Source organism: Balaenoptera ricei, chromosome 16 (assembly GCF_028023285.1).
Source record: "Balaenoptera ricei isolate mBalRic1 chromosome 16, mBalRic1.hap2, whole genome shotgun sequence".
Lineage (NCBI taxonomy): Eukaryota > Metazoa > Chordata > Mammalia > Artiodactyla > Balaenopteridae > Balaenoptera > Balaenoptera ricei.
Genome location: NC_082654.1, coordinates 93,493,604 through 93,513,436, shown reverse-complemented (window position 1 = coordinate 93,513,436; position 19,833 = coordinate 93,493,604). Strand labels below are relative to the sequence as shown.

The following is a 19,833-nucleotide window of genomic DNA, read 5'->3' as shown; positions in this document are numbered from 1 at the left end:
CACTTTGATAAATGTAGCCAAATAATGATTCCTCTCAAGTGACCAAATTAGGTAATTCATTTCAGAAGATTCAAATAGCCTGTCCACTTTTTTTTTTCAGAAGCAAGATTTTTTAAGAAAACTTAGAAAATAATATAATATATGTAAAAAGTTTTCACAATATTTTCAGTATAATAAGTATCCAAAAATATTAGCTATTTATAATAAGGAAAAAATAGAATAAACAGTGTGACTAGTTTGATAAAGACAGATAAGCTATAACCATTCAGTCACTTATCTTCTGGCTCTGTCACGGTTTCTGCCTCTGCTTCTAGACTTAATTTTCATTTCAAAAGAAAGACCAAGAAATAATGCGTTATGGCTCAGACAACTGAACCTCATTTTAGCATTTTGTAAGAGCACCGGTTGTGTTTGGTGTCTGTACTTGTTCCCAAGATTCCTGCAGCTCCTTGGAGCTCCCCTGCCTGTCCAAGCTCAGTGACAGGTAGCTTTTGTTCTCTCCTGGCCGTTAGCAGCTTCTCTTTTTTTTTTTTTTTTAACATTTGAGACAGTTTTTATTAAATATACAAAAGCAAAATAAAGCAAGCAAGCTCTAAGAAGGCAGGACGACATAAGGGCATTGTCTTTGGATGGTGTACAGCACGATTAAGGTTAACTTAGATTTTAACAAATAATGAGCACAGATGGCTCACTACATTTTGTTTCCCTTAGTAGTTTTAAGATCTACCTAGTCATGAATTTATTATTTAAGAAAGTTTTCTTCTCCAGAATATAAGAACATGATAACCAAAGAAATTTATTTAGGAAAGCACTGTACGATAAAATTTAACTTATTCATTCTTTTCCATGTCAAGATGTTCTCCACATCTTCCACAATGTGCATAGTCTGTCGTACAGAGTGAAGTAAGTCAGAAAGAGAAAAACAAATACAGTATGCTAGCACATATATATGGAATCTAAGGAAAAAAAAAGAAAGTCATGAAGAACCTAGTGGCAAGACGGGAATAAAAACACAGACCTACTAGAGAATGGACTTGAGGATATGGGGAGAGGGAAGGGTAAGATGTGACAAAGTGACAGAGTGGCATGGACATATATACACTACCAAACGTAAAATAGATAGCTAGTGGGAAGCAGCCGCATAGCACAGGGAGATCAGCTCGTGGTTTGTGACCACCTAGAGGGGTGGGATAAGGAGGGTGGGAGGGAGGGAGATGCAAGAGGGAAGAGATATGGGAACATATGTATATGTATAACTGATTCACTTTGTTATAAAGCAGAAACTAACACACCATTGTAAAGCAATTATACTCCAATAAAGATGTTAAAAAAATAAAAATAAAAAAAATAAAACTAATGTAGGGTAAAACCTTCACTCCAATCCCACAGGTCACCTTATGTGGTTAATACTATTTTCCAAAAACAAGCAGAACAAGAAGCAGAGTTGTTTACACCTTTTAGACATTTAGCTTTAAAACAATTAATTTTAATCAAAGTAAAATTGTTCTAAGAAAGCTATTCAACATATCCAGAAATAGAACCCCATTTTCTCTCTTTGCATTGCCCCAGAGTATTAGTTCAGAACCATCTGCTAAGCTATAATACTAGTGCCAGAGACTCATTAGCTACTGGTCTCACCACAGGTCAATTGCTGGTTTGAGCAAAAGAGCTTAAATTATTTGAGATTAACATTATTAGTAACCTCCCAAAAGGATGACTACAAATACTTTCATTCACAATGCTAGACAAGGTATAGATATTTCTATCTTTCCCCTTTGAAAAGAGTATTGTTTTAAAATATTTTGGCTGTCAAAATTTGTAGCAGCTTCTCTGGATGCCATGTGATGGCTTCTGTTCCAGTTCCTTTCTTGGGTTGAAACAGTTCCACCCGCCACATGACACAATTCCGCATGCACTGAGCATGGAGTAATTAAGTTCCTGGAACTGGGCAAGAATGTTCTCACACACATTCCTCCCTGTATCCTCTACCCTCCCCCACCTTCAGTATCTGACTTGAAAGTGTTTAAAATTCATTACCTATATCTTTCACAGACGTTGAAATAATGTCTCTGTCCAGACATATTTAGGAAAAATCAGTCCTTAAACTTGTTTGTATTGATTTATATTTGTTTGTAACAATTGTATTTATCATTGTAAATTTCTGATTTTATTTATTTTTGTTCAAGGAAAGAAAAAATGATGTTATAAACTTAATTAAAATGCAACCAATAGCTTTTTAAAAATAATTTTTATTATGATTTTAAAATGAATGTCAGTTCAGCATGGAACATCAGAACACTGAAAATGCAAACAGGAAAATACATTTATGTATGTCAGTGTAAATAAGCAATAAACAATTTACAATAGGAACAGAAAACAATTTTATCTGAGCCAAACTGAGGGCTATAGCCTGGGAGACAAAAAGTCAAGAAGCACTTCAACTGTGTTTTGCTGGACTACAAAATGGGGAACTGCAAAATTATGTAATTTGTTTGTCAAGAATTAGGATTGGAGGTGCAAGAAATAAGGGTGATTGTTAAGCAAGGACCCATGGGGTCCGAAATGGTTGCTTAGTTACAAGGGGAAACCTTGAGACCATAAGGTTGGCAGCTGTCAGCAGATACTATTTTGAGAATGACTGCTGGTGTCCTTGAGTTTGATACAGTGCAGAAAATTCAAGTTCTTGGGATTTCCCTGGTGGCCCAGTGGTTAAGAATCCGCCTGCCAATGCAGGGGACATGGGTTCGAGCCCTGGTGCGGGAAGATCCCATGTGCTGCAGAGCAATTAAGCCCATGTGCCACAACTACTGAGCCTATGCTCTAGAGCCCATGAACCACAACTACTGTGCCCACGTGCCACAACTGCTGAAACCCGTGTGCCTAGAGCCTGTGCTCTGCAACAAGAGAAGCCACCACAGTGAGAGCCTGCACACTGCAGTGAAGGGTAGCCCCAGCTCGCCACAACTAGAGAAAGCCTGCCCACAGCAAGGAAGACCCAACACAGCCAAAAATAGATAAATAAGTGAATTAATTAATTAACTTAAAAAAAGAAAATTCAAGTTCTCAGTAATACAGGAACATGTCTGAAACCATACCTACAATGACACTAATGAAATAAATTGAAGACAACACAAACAGGTGGAAAGATATACCAGATTCTTGGATTGGAAGAATTAACATTGTTAAAATGACCATACTATTCAAGTCAATCTACAGATTCAATGTAATCCCTATCAAAATACCAAGGGCATTTTTCACAGAACTAGGGCAAATAATTTTAAAATTTGTATGGAAACACAAAAGACCCCAAATAGCCAAAACAATCTTGAAAAAGAAGAACAGAACTGGAGGAATCATGCTCCCTGACTTCAGACTATACTACAAAGCTACGGTATTCAAATCAGGATGGTACTGGCACAAAATCAGAAATATAGATCAATGGCACAGGATAGAAAGCCCAGAAATAAACCCATGCATGTATGGTCAATTAATCTACAACAAAGGAGGAAAGAATATACAATAGAGAAAAGACAGTCTCTTCAATAACTGGTGCTGGGAAAACTAGACAGCTACATATAAAAGAATGAAATTAGAGCATTCTCTAACACCATCTACAGAAATAAACTCAAAATCAGTTAAAGGCCTATATGTAAGACCAGAAACCATAACACTCCTAGAGGAAAACATAGGCAGAACACTCTGACATAAATTGTAACAATATTTATTTTTGGATCTGTCTCCTAAAGCAAAGGAAATAAAAGCAAAAATAAACAAATGGGACCTAATTAGACTTAAAAGCTTTTGCACAACAAAGGAAACTATCAATAAAATGAAAAGACATCTTACGGTATGGGAGAAAATATTTGCAAATGATATGACCAGTAAGGGGTTAATATCCAAATTATATTAACAGGGACTTCCCTGGTGGTACAGTGGTTAAGAATCCACCTGCCAATGCAGGGGACATGGGTTCGAACCCTAGTCCAGGAAGATCCCACATGCCACAGAGCAACTAAGCCTGTGTGCCACAACTACTGAGCCTGCACTCTAGAGCCCAGCAGCCACAACTACTGAGCTCACATGCCACAACTACTGAAACCTGTGAGCCTAGAGCCTGTGCTCTACAACAAGAGAAGCCACCGCATTGAGAAGCCCACGCACTGCAATGAAGAGTAACCCCTGCTCACTGCAACTAGAGAAAGCCTGCACACAACAATGAAGACCCAACACAGCCAAAAATAAATAAATTTATTTTTAAAAAATTATAATAATAGCTCATACAACTCAACATCAAAGAAAACAAACCACCTGATTAAAAAGTGGGCAGAAGACCTGGACAGACATTTTTCCAAAGAGGACATACAGATGGCCAACAGGCACATGAAAAGATGCTCAACATTGCTAATCATCAGGGAAATACAAATCAAAACCACAATGAGATGCAATCTCACACCTGTCAGAATGGCTGTCGTCAAAAAGAACACAACAGATATTGGCAAGAATATGGGGAAAAGAGAACTCTCATTCATTGTTGGTGGGAATGTAAGTTGGTGCAGACACTGGAAAACAGTATAGAGGTTTCTCAAAAAACTAAAACTAGAACTACCATAGGATCCAGCAATTCCACTTCTGAGTATATATCTGAAAAAAAGAAAACAAAAACACAAATTTGAAAAGATACATGCTCACCAATATTCATAGCAACATTATCTACAATTATCAAGATATGGAAGCAACCTAAATGTCCATCAACAGAGGAATGGATAAAGAAGATGAGTGGAATCCTACTCAGCCATAAGAAAGAATGAAATTTTTCCATTTGCAACAACATGGATGGAATTGGGGGTTATTATGCAGAGTGAAAAAAAGTCATACAGAAAGATAAATAGTGTATGATATCACTTATATGTGGAAACTATAAAATACTATAAACTAGTGAATATAATTTAAAAACAGGGACTTCCCTGGTGGTGCAGTGGTAAAGAATCCACCTGCCAATGCAGGGGACATGGGTTCAATCCCTGGTCCAGTAAAATCCCACATGATGCAGAGCAACTAAGCCTGTGTGCCACAACTACTGAGCCTGCACTCTAGAGCCCGCAAGCCACAACTACTGAGCCCACATGCTGCAAGTACTGAAGCCCACATTCCTAGAGCCTGTGCTCCACAACAAGAGAAGCCACTGCAATGAGAAGTCTGTGCACCACAACAAAGAGTAGCCCCCACTCGCTGCAACTAGAGAAAGCCCATGCGCAGCAACAAAGACGCAACACAGCCAAAAATAAATAAATAAATAGAAGACATTTAAAAAAAAAAAAAGGAGACTCACAGTTATAGAAACAAACTAATGGTTACCAGTGAGAAGAGGGAAGGGGGAGGGGCAGAATAAGGGTGGGCGAGTGGTTGGTACAAACTATTATGTATAAAATAAGCTACAAGAATGTATTTTATAACACAGAGAATATAGCCAATATTTTATAGTAACTATGAATGGACTATAACCTTTAAAAATTGTGTGATACGTCAAAATTAGTGATGACCAGTAAGGAATATGTTTGAAAAAAAAGATAACATCCTAGTTTGTCACTATAAATGCCATTCCCATTGAGCTTCCCTGGTGGTGCAGTGGTTAAGAATCCACCTGCCAGTGAAGGGTACATGGGTTTGAGCCCTGGTCCAGGAAGATCACACATGCCGCGGGGCAACTAAGCCCCTGCGTCACAACTACTGAGCCTGCACTGTAGAGCCCATGAGCCACAACTACCAAAGCCTGCATGCCTAGAGCCCGTGCTCCACAACAAGAAAAGCCACCGCAATGAGAAGCCCACACACCACAATGAAGAGTAACCCCCGCTCCCTGCAACTAGAGAAAGCCCGCGTCCAGCAACGAAGTTGCAACGCAGCCAAAAATAAAAAATTAATTAATTAATTAATTTAAAAAAATGTCATTCCCACAGTCTGAAGCATTGCCTCAGTGCTTCCTGAGACTGAGGAGGTGGGAGTTCTGTGTTCTTGTTGTGTGTTAGTAGCTGCACCTCTGGTGGTGTCTGGTGGTGGTAATTGTGCAGTCACAGTAATTGTAGAAAACATGATAGTTCTCTTACTGTGTATCCAGCAGTCCTCTGTGTATTTTACCTACGTAAAATCCTTTGATCTTCACAGTGAAGTAGACACTGTTATTAACTCCGTATTACAGACGAAGAGACTGAGGTACAGAGGGGGTACCTACTTCGCCAAAGACACACAGCTCGTAAGTGGAAGAGACAGGATGCAAACCCAGTCTCCAAAAACCATACTCTTAGCTCTTGGGCATCCTGCTTTTTTGTCTGCTACTGTTGCTGATAAAACTAAAGATAACAATAACAACAATGATGGTGAAAACTTACACGGACCTTAGCATGTACCAGGCCCAGTTCTAAGTGCTCTATGTGTATTAACTGACTTATTCTTTGTAACAACACCAGGAGGCAAGTTCTGTTGCTATTTGTGTATTACAGGTAAAGAGCCTGAGGCACAGAAAGGCTGACTACATTTTGAAAGTTACAGGTGTTATGTTTTATCTTTTTGTAGCCTGTACATTTTATCCTTTTGTATCCTGTACACTGGATTTGTCCATGGAAGTGCATCACTTGTGTATGGAGAGTGACAAAAAAAATTGAGAATTCCTCTCATTGGAATGATTATTTAAGGAGCAAAACCCTTCATTTCAGTTTAAAACAGTGTTCACTTTCAAAATTCTTGTTGAAGAGTACACATGTGAAACATCTGTTTGTTTTGGCATTTAAAGTGGTGAGCTCAGTGAACGTAACTTATTCCACTGGTCGTAATGCTAAGTGTGCCACACCCAAACTAAGGTATTGTGGGGTTTGTGTGTGTGGTATCTCTGCCGCTTTCATTACTTTTAGGTGAAAAGGAACTATTTTGGCATTAATCTATGGATATTTAATTGTTAGGGATAGATTTTTCTGAAATCCATCTTTAGGATAGAATGATGCATGTGAATTATACACTTCTCTTAACATGCAGCTGGATCTGCTTGCCCACTGTTGGCAAGACTAGGATATTTGGAGCATTTTCCAGAAGCTGTAAAGGGTTTGTGTTCACTTGTCCCTCGTTCTTCCCATAGTCCACACCTTGCCTTTGCTGGACACTTGTTCTGGAACATGTGTGCTCACTGACCAAGATAGTAACAGATTCCTGGTCCACTGCCGTGGTCTCTGACTTCCCATTCCGTCCTCACACTGTTACAGCTTTGTCCCTGGCACTGCTGAAACTGTTGCCACAATTTGCCAAATTGAGGGGGCGTTTTACTTCCACCTTTGTATTGTTTGCTGTCTCTGTTCCCTTCGACTCACTAACCCCACTCACTTCTGATTCTCCTTATAATATCTGACATTTCCTTCTAAGTCTTTTTTCTTCATGGCCTTCTCTTCCTCTGCTTCTTCATTAAAGTTGGCATTGCTCAGGCGTTCAACATTGGCTCCCTCTTTTTCTCACTGGATATGCTGTTCTCAGGTGGTCTTACTCAGAGTTTTCCTGTATCACTCTGATCTGCAAACTCATAAATCCAACTGCTTGCTGAAACTACACTTGGATATTCCATTGTCATCTTAAAACCCAGCAAGTTCAAAAGCAAATTAATTTTCTTTCCTTTGAAAAATGCTCTTCCTCCTGTGTTCTTCATCCCCAAGCCACTCAAGCTATGAACCCAGTCAGCCTCCTTCCTACCCTTCCCTCCTTCACACATTAATGCACATTAGAATCACTGTTTTAATCTTTTTTGAGTCTTGTCCTTGGAGATTACTTTTCAAAATAGCTTGGATGTGAGACTTGGCAGGTAGACTCTGAAAAGCCTCCCCAGTTAACAAACTGAAGAATAAAAATCATATGATCCTCTCAATAGATGTAGAAAAAGCTTTTGACAGAATTCAACATCTATTTATAAGAACTCTCCACAAAGTGGATATGAGAGAATATACATCAACATAACAAAGTCCATGCAGGATAAGTCCACAGCAAACATCATTCTCAATGGTGAAAAGCTGAAAGCATTTCCTCTAAGGTCAGGAACAAGACAAGGATGCCCACTCTCACCACTTTTATTCATCATAGTATTGGAAGTCCTAGCCATAGCAATCAGACAAGAAAAAGAAATAAAAGGAATCCAAATTGGAAAGGAAGAAGTAAAACTGTCACTGTTTGCAGATGACATGACACTATATATAAAAAATACGAAAGACACAACCAAAAAACTATTAGAACTAATAAATGAATTAGTAAAGTTAAAAGGTACAAAATTAATACAGTAAGTCCCCTACATATGAACCTTCAAGTTGTGAACTTTCAAAGATGTGAACATGCATTCACATGTCCAGTCACATCAGTTAGTTCACGTGACTGGTGTACATTGTCACGTGTATGCATCCTCTACAAGTGGTTGTACTTTTGTGTACTTTACAGTGCTGTATAGAGTACAGTAGTATAGTATCTTTATTTAAAGCCCAGGATGTCCAGAGCAAGTGTAAAAGCAGTGGTATATAGCTGATTGTGTTAGTTGGGTACCTAGGCTAATTTTGTTGGACTTAAGAACAAATTGGACTTAATGAACGTGCTCTCAGAACAGAACTGTTGCAATTCCAATTGCATCAAGAAAAAAATACCTAGGAATAAATTTAACCAAGGAGGCAAAAGACCTGAACTCTGAAAACTCTAAGATGTTGATGAAAGAAATTGAAGACAAGACAAATAAATGGAAAGATATACCATGCTTATGGATTGGAAGAATCAATATTGTTAAAATGTCCATACTTCCCAAGGTAATCTACAGATTCATTGTAGTCCCTATCAAAATACCAGTGGCATTTTTCATAGGACTAGAATAATCTTAAAATTTGTATGGAACCACAAAAGACCCCAAAAGCCAAAGCAATCTTGAAAAAGAACAAAGTTGAAGATACCACACTCCCTGATTTCAGACTATAGTACAAAGCTATAGTAATCAAAACAGTAGGGGGGACTTCCCTGGTGGTGCCGTGGTTAAGAATCTGCCTGCCAATGCAGGGGACACAGGTTTGAGCCCTGGTCCGGGAAGATCCCACATGCTGTGGAGCAACTAAGCCCATGCACCACAACTCCTGAAGCCTGTGCACCTAGAGCCTGTGCTCCACAACAAGAGAAGCCACCACAATGAGAGGCCTGCACACCACAACAAAGAGTAACCCCCACTCGCCACAACTAGAGGAAGCCCATGTGCAGCAACAAAGACCTAACACAGCCAAAAATAAATAAATAAATAAATTTATTTTTTTAAAAAATGAGTATTAACTTTCATGAAACTTTAAAAAAAAAAAAAACAACAGTATGGTACTGGCAGGAAAACAGACTCATATATCACTGGAACAGATTAGAAAGCCCAGAAATACATCCATACTTACATGGTCAATTAATCTACATCAAAGGAGTCAGTAATATACAATGGGGAAAAGACAGCCCCTTCAATAAATGTTTTTGGGAAAACTGGACAGCCACAAGCAAAAGAATGAAACTGGACTATTTTCCTACACTATGTATAAGAATAAAGTCAAAATGGTTAAAAACTCAAATATAAGACCTGAAAGCACAAAACACCTACAAGAAAATATAGCACTATATTCTTTGACATCAGTCCTAGGGATGATTTTTTAGATATGTCTCCTCAGGCAGGGGTAAGAAAAACAAAAATAAACAAATGGGACTACATCAAACAAAAAAGCTTTTGCACAGCAAAGGAAACCATCAACAAAACAAAAAGACAGCCTACTGTATGGGAGAAGATATTTGCAAATAATACATTTTATAAAAGGCTTATATCCCAATTATATAAAGAAATCATACAACTTAATATAAAAAAAGAACAAACAATCCAATTAAAAATTGTGCAGAGGACCTGCATAGACATTTCTCCAAAGGACAAAAAGATAGCCAACAAACCCATGAAAAGATGCTCAGCACCACTAATCATCAGGAAAATGCAAATCAAACCCACAGTGAGATATCACCTCACACCTGTTAGAATAGCTATTATCAAAAAGACAAGAAATAACAAGTATTGGCGAGGAGCATGTGGAGAAAAGCGAACCCTCGTGCACTGCTGCTGGGAGTGAAAATTCATGCTGCTACTGTGGGAAACAGTATGGAGATTCCTCAAAAAAATTGAAATAGAACTACCGTATGTTCCAGCAATTCCACTTCTGGGTATTTATACCAATAAAACAAAAATACTGATTGAAAATGATATATACACCCTTATGTTCATTGAAGCATTGTTTATAATAGCCAAGATTTGGAAGCAACCTAAGTAGTATCCACCAATAGATGGATGGATAAAGAAGACATGTTTCACATACACATAATATATATATGTGTGTGTGTATACATGTTTCATATATATGCATATGTGTGTGTGTATATATATGCCCACATATTTCACCTACCCACACAGTGGAATGCTACTCAACCATGAAAAAATAAAGTTTTCCATTTGCACAAAGGCAGCATGAATGGACCTGGAGGGTATGCCAAGTGGAATATGTCAGACAGAGAAAGACCAATGTTGTATTACTTCACTTACATGTGGAATCCAAAAAGCAAAACAGATGACCAAACCAAACAGAAAGATGCTTATAGATACAGAGAATAAACCCACAGTTGCTGGGGTGGGGGTGAGGGCATGGTTGAAAAAGGTGAAGTGGGTAAGAGGTATAATCTTACATTTAATATAAAATATTAAATGAGTAATGGGGTTTAATATACAGCATAAGGAATATAGTCAATAATACTGTAATAACTGTACAGTCACAGATGGTTAGTAGACTTATCGTGGTGATCAATTTCATAATGTATTTAAATATCGAATCACTATGTTGTACACCAGAAACTAACATAATATTTTATATCAACTATACTTTAATTTTTTTAAGTTTATTTTTACAATCCCCTAAAGTGAAACCTTTTGTCAGCATTGGATATTTCTAAATATGGGTAGACGCATATGTCAGTTATCGTGGTTAGCAGGATTTTCTACACTAGTTAATATATATTTTTAATTGTTTTAATGCAGTGTTAGCAGTGTGACATTCTGAACAATGTTTCTTTCTAATTTCAGCCTGTGAGGTTGAAGCGGGGAAAGTGTACCAGGTGTCCTCAAAAGAGCACATCCAGCCATTCAAAGAAAACATGGAACAATTTATTATTCAAGGTAAATTCGGAAGAGATATGTTGCATTTCCCTCCCTGTTCAGCAGAAAGGTAGAAGGCATTTTGAAAAATATGCATTGGTTTAAAAGGGATTATTTTGACATCACAGAAAAATAAATGATGTTTAATCACGAATCACACAGTTGTGACAGACAAGCAATTGGCTAAACATGCTGTTTTGTGAATAATACTCTTTATTGCTGTTTTTCTAATGACAGCAGATACAATAGTTATTAGTTAAAATAGCATATATATATTTTTTATAAAATAGCATATATTTTTAAGGCATTAAAATTTTTATCTTTTTGTGATAGAAAGTTAGATATTCTTTTAAGTTTTATCTACACTTATGACTTCAGTTCAACCTGGTATTTATTTGCTTTGTCAAAACATTATGCTCAAAACAAGGTATATTGATGATTTTCTGATCATCAAAACATATTCTATCTTCTATAGGATGTATACATACCCCTGGATATTTAACACATTTTTTCTGGGGACCTTAAAAACTTTGTAAATGTTATCTTATTGATTCTTCCTATATTCCTATGAAATAAGCAGTGATGGGAAATTTCAGACAATATTAAAGAAACAAAAAAAATTTAATAAAAAATTCTATTAATCTATTGCTGTTTGAAATCCTTGAAACATATCAAAACGTTCACTACTCCAAACATTTCTGCTTTGGAAAGTTATATACATATCTTCTGAAGATCAGATTTATATCAGGCCATGCTCTGGGAAGGTTCTTGCTCTTTTAGGAATTCTCCAGAGACTGACATGGCCTGAGACTGAGGCCAAATTGTGCTCTGAAGACTGGCTCCATCCTCTGTGGTTTTTATAGGTTGTTCAAGTGTCTTTAATGATGATATACAGTGAATGAGTTATGCTGGAATTTGATACAGCATTAAGCACAGCTCTTTTTTAGATGGGAAAATACCATTTAATCATTTAAGATAATCATGACAATAGAAACAGAAATTTGGTCCGTCACGTATCAGAGTGATTGTCATTTCCATTTCCTCAGGTCCTCGTGACTTAGAGTGGAAAATCTACCCGTGGAGTCTTAAATAGTACTTGACTGAAATCAGTGTCCTGTAATTACAAATTAGATGGGCCTGACAGCTCACTCAGCTCTTAATGATGAATGAAATGAGTCTTGGTTTTTCCATGCAGTGGACTTTTAGGATCAAGAAACTGTAATTTTATGGAATATTCTTCTTTGCTTATGGGTAGAAAGGAGTCCTTAATTCTATAACTCATTAAAAGAGAAGTCAAACAATTTGCTAGATTTCACATCCTAAAACGTTAATGAGTGTGTCACTCATATAGTTGTTCACATATGTGATTATATTATATAATATTTTTTATTTTTTTCACATCTTTATTGGAGTATATTTGTTTACAATGGTGTGTTAGTTTCTGCTGTATAACAAAGTGAATCAGCTATACGTATACATATATCTCCATATCTCCTCCCTCTTGCATCTCTCTCCCACCCTCTCTATCCCACCCCTCTAGGTGGAAACAAAGCACTGAGCTGATCTCCCTGTGCGATGCACCTGCTTCCCACTAGCTATCTATTTTACATTTGGTGGTGTATATATGCCCATGCCATGCTCTCACTTCGTTCCAGCTTCCCCTTCCCCTTCCTGGTGTCCTCAAGTCCATTCTCTATGTCTACATGTTAATTCCTGTCCTGCTCCTAGGGTTTTCAGAAACTTTTTTTTTTTTTTTGTAGATTCCACATGTATGTGTTAGCATACAGTATTTGTTTTTCTCTTTCTGACTTTCTTCACTCTGTATGACAGACTCTACGTCCACCCACCTCACTACAAATAACTCCATTTCGTTTCTTTTATGGCTGAGTAATATTCCATTGTATATATGTGCCACATCTTCTTTATCCATTCATCTGTCGATGGACACTTAGGTTGCTTCCATGTCCTGGCCATTGTAACTAGAGTTGCAATGAACATTGTGGTACATGACTCTTTTTGAATTATGGTTTTCTCAAGGTATATGCCCAGTAGTGGGATTGCTGGGTTGTATGGTAGTTCTAGTTTTAGTTTGGTGAGGAACCTCCATACTGTTCTCCATAGTGGCTGTATCAATTTACATTCCCACCAACAGGGCAGGAGGGTTCCCTTTTCTCCACACTCTCTCCAGTATTTATTGTTTGTAGATTTTTTGATGATGGCCATTCTGACTGGTGTGAGGTGATACATCATTGTAGTTTTGATTTACATTTCTCTAATGATTAGTGATGTTGAGCATCCTTTCATGTGTTTGTTGGCAATCTGTATATCTTCCTTGGAGAAATGTCTATTTAGGTCTTCTGCCCATTTTTGGATTGGTTTGTGTTTTTGATATTGAGCTGCATGAGCTGCTTGTATATTTTGGAGATTAATCCTTTGTCAGTTGCTTCATTTGCAAATACTTACTCCCATTCTGAGGGTTGTCTTTTCATCTTGTTTATGATTTCCTTTGCTGTGCAAAAGCTTTTAAGTTTCGTTAGGTCCCATTTGTTTATTTTTGTTTATATTTCCATTTCTCTAGAGTTGGGTCAACAAGGATCTTGCTGTGATTTATGTCATGGAATGTTCTGCCTATGTTTTCCTCTAAGAGTTTAATAGTGTTTGGCCTTACATTTAGGTCTTTAATCCATTTTGAGTTTATATCTGTGTATGGTGTTAGGGAGTGTTCTAATTTAATTCTTTTACATGTAGCTGTCCAGTTTTCCCAGCACCACTTATTGAAGAGGCTGTCTTTTCTCCATTGTATACTCTTGCCTCCTTTATCAAAGATAAGTTGACCATAGGTGCGTGGGGTTATCTCTGAGCTTTCTATCCTCTTCCATTGATCTATATTTCTGTTTTTGTGGCAGTACCATACTGTCTTTTTTTTTTTTTTTTTAAACATCTTTATTGAAGTATAATTGCCTTACAATAGTGTGTTAGCTTCTGCTTTATAACAGAGTGAATCAGTTATACATATACAATATGTTCCCATTTCTCTTCCCTCTTGCATCTCCCTCCCTCCCACCCTCCCCATCCCACCCCTCTAGGTGGTCACAAAGCACCGAGCTGATCTCCCTGTGCTATGCGGCTACTTCCCACTAGCTATCTATTTTACATTTGGTAGTGTATATATGTCCATGACACTCTCTCACCCTGTCACATCTCACCCCACCCCCTCCCCATATCCTCAAGTCCATTCTCTAGTAGGTCTGTGTCTTTATTCCCGTCTTGCCACTAGGTTCTTCATGGCCTTTTTTTTTTTTTTTTTTTTAGATTCCGTATATATGTGTTAGCATACTGTATTTGTTTTTCTCTTTCTGACTTACTTCACTCTGTATGACAGACTCTAACTCCATCCACCTCATTACAAATACCTCCATTTCATTTCTTTTTATGGCTGAGTAATATTCCATTGTATATATGTGCCACATCTTCTTTATCCATTCATCTGTCGATGGACATTTAGGTTGCTTCCAGGTCCTGGCTATTGTAAATAGAGCTGCAATGAACATTGTGGTACATGACACTTTTTGCCCTATGGTTTTCTCAGGGTATATGCCCAGTAGTGGAATTGCTGGGTCGTACGGTAGTTCTATTTGTAGTTTTTTAAGGAACCTCCATACTGTTCTCCATAGTGGCTGTATCAATTTACATTCCCACCAACAGTGCAAGAGTGTTCCCTTTACTCCACACCCTCTCCAGCATTTATTGTTTCTAGATTTTTTGATGATGGCCATTCTGACCGGTGTGAGATGATATCTCATTGTAGTTTTGATTTGCATTTCTCTAATGATTAATGATGTTGAGCATTCTTTCATGTGTCTGTAGGCCATCTGTATATCTTCTTTGGAGAAATGTCTATTTAGGTCTTCTGCCCATTTTTGGATTGGGTTGTTCGTTTTTTTGTTATTGAGCTGCATGAGCTGCTTGTAAATCTTGGAGATTAATCCTTTGTCAGTTGCTTCATTTGCAAATATTTTCTCCCATTCTAAGGGTTGTCTTTTGGTCTTGTTTATGGTTTCCTTTGCTGTGCAAAAGCTTTTAAGTTTCATTAGGTCCCATTTGTTTATTTGTGTTCTTATTTCCATTTCTCTGGGAGCTGGGTCAAAAAGAATCTTGCTGTGATGTATGTCATAGAGTGTTCTGCCTATGTTTTCCTCTAAGAGTTTGATAGTGTCTGGCCTTACACTTAGGTCTTTAATCCATTTGGAGTTTATTTTATTTTATTTTTTTTTAAACATCTTTATTGAAGTATAATTGCCTTACAATGGTGTGTTAGCTTCTGCCTTATAACAAAGTTAATCAGTTATACATATACAATATGTTCCCATATCTCTTCCCTCTTGCATCTCCCTCCCTCCCACCCTCCCCATCCCACCCCTCTAGGTGGTCACAAAGCACCGAGCTGATCTCCCTGTGCTATGCGGCTGCTTCCCACTAGCTAGCTATTTTACATTTGGTAGTGTATATATGTCCATGACACTCTCTCACCCTGTCACATCTCACCCCACCCCCTCCCCATATCCTCAAGTCCATTCTCTAGTAGGTCTGTGTCTTTATTCCCGTCTTGCCACTAGGTTCTTCATGGCTTTTTTTTCCCTTAGATTCCGTATATATGTGTTAGCATACTGTATTTGTTTTTCTCTTTCTGACTTACTTCACTCTGTATGACAGACTCTAACTCCATCCACCTCATTACAAATACCTCCATTTCATTTATTTTTATGGCTGAGTAATATTCCATTGTATATATGTGCCACATCTTCTTTATCCATTCATCTGTCGATGGACATTTAGGTTGCTTCCATGTCCTGGCTATTGTAAATAGAGCTGCAATGAACATTTTGGTACATGACTCTTTTTGACCTATGGTTTTCTCAGGGTATATGCCCAGTAGTGGGATTGCTGGGTCGTATGGTAGTTCTATTTGTAGTTTTTTAAGGAACCTCCATACTGTTCTCCATAGTGGCTGTATCAATTTACATTCCCACCAACAGTGCAAGAGAGTTCCCTTTCCTCCACACCCTCTCCAGCATTTATTGTTTCTAGATTTTTTGATGATGGCCATTCTGACTGGTGTGAGATGATATCTCATTGTAGTTTTGATTTGCATTTCTCTAATGATTAATGATGTTGAGCATTCTTTCATGTGTCTGTTGGCCATCTGTATATCTTCTTTGGAGAAATGTCTATTTAGGTCTTCTGCCCATTTTTGGATTGGGTTGTTCGTTTTTTTGTTATTGAGCTGCATGAGCTGCTTGTAAATCTTGGAGATTAATCCTTTGTCAGTTGCTTCATTTGCAAATATTTTCTCCCATTCTGATGGTTGTCTTTTGGTCTTGTTTATGGTTTCCTTTGCTGTGCAAAAGCTTTTAAGTTTCATTAGGTCCCATTTGTTGATTTGTGTTCTTATTTCCATTTCTCTGGGAGCTGGGTCAAAAAGAATCTTGCTGTGATGTATGTCATAGAGTGTTCTGCCTATGTTTTCCTCTAAGAGTTCGATAGTGTCTGGTCTTACACTTAGGTCTTTAATCCATTTTGAGTTTATTTTTGTGCATGGTGTCAGGGAGTGTTCTAATTTCATACTTTTACATATACCTGTCCAATTTTCCCAGCACCACTTATTGAAGAGGCTGTCTTTTCTCCACTGTATATGCTTGCCTCCTTTATCAAAGATAAGGTGACCATATGTGCGTGGGTTTATCTCTGGGCTTTCTATCCTGTTCCATTGATCTATAGTTCTGTTTTTATGCCAGTACCAAACTGTCTTGATTACTGTAGCTTTGTAATATAGTCTGAAGTCAGGGAGCCTGATTCCCCCAGCTCCATTTTTCGTTCTCAAGATTGCTTTGGCTATTCGGGGTCTTTTGTGTTTCCATACAAATTGTGAAATTTTTTGTTCTAGTTCTGTGAAAAATGCCAGTGGTAGTTTGATAGGGATTGCATTGAATCTGTAGATTGCTTTGGGTAGTAGACTCATTTTCACAATGTTGATTCTTCCAATCCAGGAACATGGTATATCTTTCCATCTATTTGTATCATCTTTAATTTCTTTCATCAGTGTCTTATAATTTTCTGCATACAGGTCTTTTGTCTCCTTAGGTAGGTTTATTCCTAGATATTTTATTCTTTTTGTTGCAATGGTAAACGGGAGTGTTTTCTTAATTTCACTTTCAGATTTTTCGTCATTAGTGTATAGAAATGCAAGAGATTTCTGTGCATTAATTTTGTATCCTGCTACTTTACCAAATTCATTAATTAGCTCTAGGAGTTTTCTGGTAGCATCTTTAGGATTCTCTATGTATAGTATCATGTCATCTGCAAACAGTGACAGCTTTACTTCTTCATTTCCGATTTGGATTCCTTTTATTTCTTTGTCTTCTCTGATTGCTGTGGCTAACACTTCCAAAACTATGTTGAATAATAGTGGTGAGAGTGGGCAACCTTGTCTTGTTCCTGATCTTAGTGGAAATGGTTTCAGTTTTTCACCATTGAGGACAATGTTGGCTGTGGGTTTGTCATATATGGCCTTTATTATGTTGAGGAACGTTCCCTCTATGCCTACTTTCTGCAGGGCTTTTATCATAAATGGGTGTTGAATTTTGTCGAAAGCTTTCTCTGCATCTATTGAGATGATCATATGGTTTTTCTCCTTCAATTTGTTAACATGGTGTATCACATTGATTGATTTGCGTATATTGAAGAATCCTTGCATTCCTGGGATAAACCCCACTTGATCATGGTGTATGATCCTTTTAATGTGCTGTTGGATTCTGTTTGCGAGTATTTTGTTGAGGATTTTTGCATCTATGTTCATCAGTGATATTGGCCTGTAGTTTTCTTTCTTTGTGACATCTTTGTCTGGTTTTGGTATCAGGGTGATGGTGGCCTCGTAGAATGAGTTTGGGAGTGTTCCTCCCTCTGCAATATTTTGGAAGAGTTTGAGAAGGATAGGTGTTAGCTCTTCTCTAAATGTTTGATAGAATTCACCTGTGAAGCCATCTGGTCCTGGGCTTTTGTTTGTTGGAAGGTTTTTAATCACAGTTTCAATTTCAGTGCTTGTGATTGGTCTGTTCATATTTTCTAGTTCTTCCTGGTTCAGTCTCGGCAGTTTGTGCATTTCTAAGAATCTGTCCATTTCTTCCAGGTTGTCCATTTTATTGGCGTAGAGTTGCTTGTAGTAATCTCTCATGATCTTTTGTATTTCTGCAGTGTCAGTGGTTACTTCTCCTTTTTCATTTCTAATTCTATTGATTTGAGTCTTCTCCCTTTTTCTCTTGATGAGTCTGGCTAATGGTTTATCAATTTTGTTTATCTTTTCAAAGAACCAGCTTTTAGTTTTATTGATTTTTGCTATTGTTTCCTTCATTTCTTTTTCATTTATTTCTGACCTGATCTTTATGATTTCTTTCCTTCTGCTGGCTTTGGGGTTTTTTTGTTCTTCTTTCTCTAATTGCTTTAGGTGCAAGGTTAGGTTGTTTATTCGAGATGTTTCCTGTTTCTTGAGGTAGGCTTGTATTGCTATAAACTTCCCTCTTAGCACTGCTTTTGCTGCGTCCCATAGGTTTTGGGTCGTCGTATCTCCATTGTCATTTGTTTCTAGGTATTTTTTGATTTCCCCTTTGATTTCTTCAGTGATCACTTCATTATTAAGTAGTGTATTGTGTAGCCTCCATGTGTTTGTATTTTTTACAGATCTTTTCCTGTAATTGATATCTAGTCTCATAGCGTTGTGGTCGGAAAAGATACTTGATACGATTTCAATTTTCTTAAATTTACCAAGGCTTGATTTGTGACCCAAGATATGATCTATCCTGGAGAATGTTCCATGCGCACTTGAGAAAAATGTGTATTCTGTTGTTTTTGGGTGGAATGTCCTATAAATATCAATTAAGTCCATCTTGTTTAATGTATCATTTAAAGCTTGTGTTTCCTTATTTATTTTCATTTTGGATGATCTGTCCATTGGTGAAAGTGGGGTGTTAAAGTCCCCTACTATGATTGTGTTGCTGTCAATTTCCCCTTTTATGGCTGTTAGTATTTGCCTTATGTATTGAGGTGCTCCTATGTTGGGTGCATAAATATTTACAATTGTTATACCTTCCTCTTGGATCGATCCCTTGATCATTATATAGTGTCCTTCTTTGTCTCTTATAATATTCTTTATTTTAAAGTCTATTTTGTCTGATATAAGAATGGAGTTTATTTTTGTGCATGGTGTCAGGGAGTGTTCTAATTTCATACTTTTACATGTACCTGTCCAATTTTCCCAGCACCACTTATTGAAGAGGCTGTCTTTTCTCCACTGTATATGCTTGCCTCCTTTATCAAAGATAAGGTGACCATATGTGTGTGGGTTTATCTCTGGGCTTTCTATCCTGTTCCATTGATCTATATTTCTGTTTTTGTGCCAGTACCAAACTGTCTTGATTACTGAAGCTTTGTAATATAGTCTGAAGTCAGGGAGCCTGATTCCCCCAGCTCCATTTTTCGTTCTCAAGATTGCTTTGGCTATTCGGGGTCTTTTGTGTTTCCATACAAATTGTGAAATTTTTTGTTCTAGTTCTGTGAAAAATGCC

General features: G+C 37.5%; 1 protein-coding gene across 1 annotated transcript in view; it reads left to right on the top strand.

Annotated features, from left to right (window-relative positions):
• FMN2 (formin 2) overlaps positions 1-19,833 on the top strand; it is a 294,117-nt gene that overhangs the window by 176,530 nt on the left and 97,754 nt on the right. Inside the window, exon 12 of the mRNA XM_059899583.1 lies at positions 11,144-11,236. Within this exon, the coding sequence (XP_059755566.1) occupies positions 11,144-11,236 (93 nt within the window). The remainder of the gene's footprint in view (positions 1-11,143; positions 11,237-19,833) is intronic.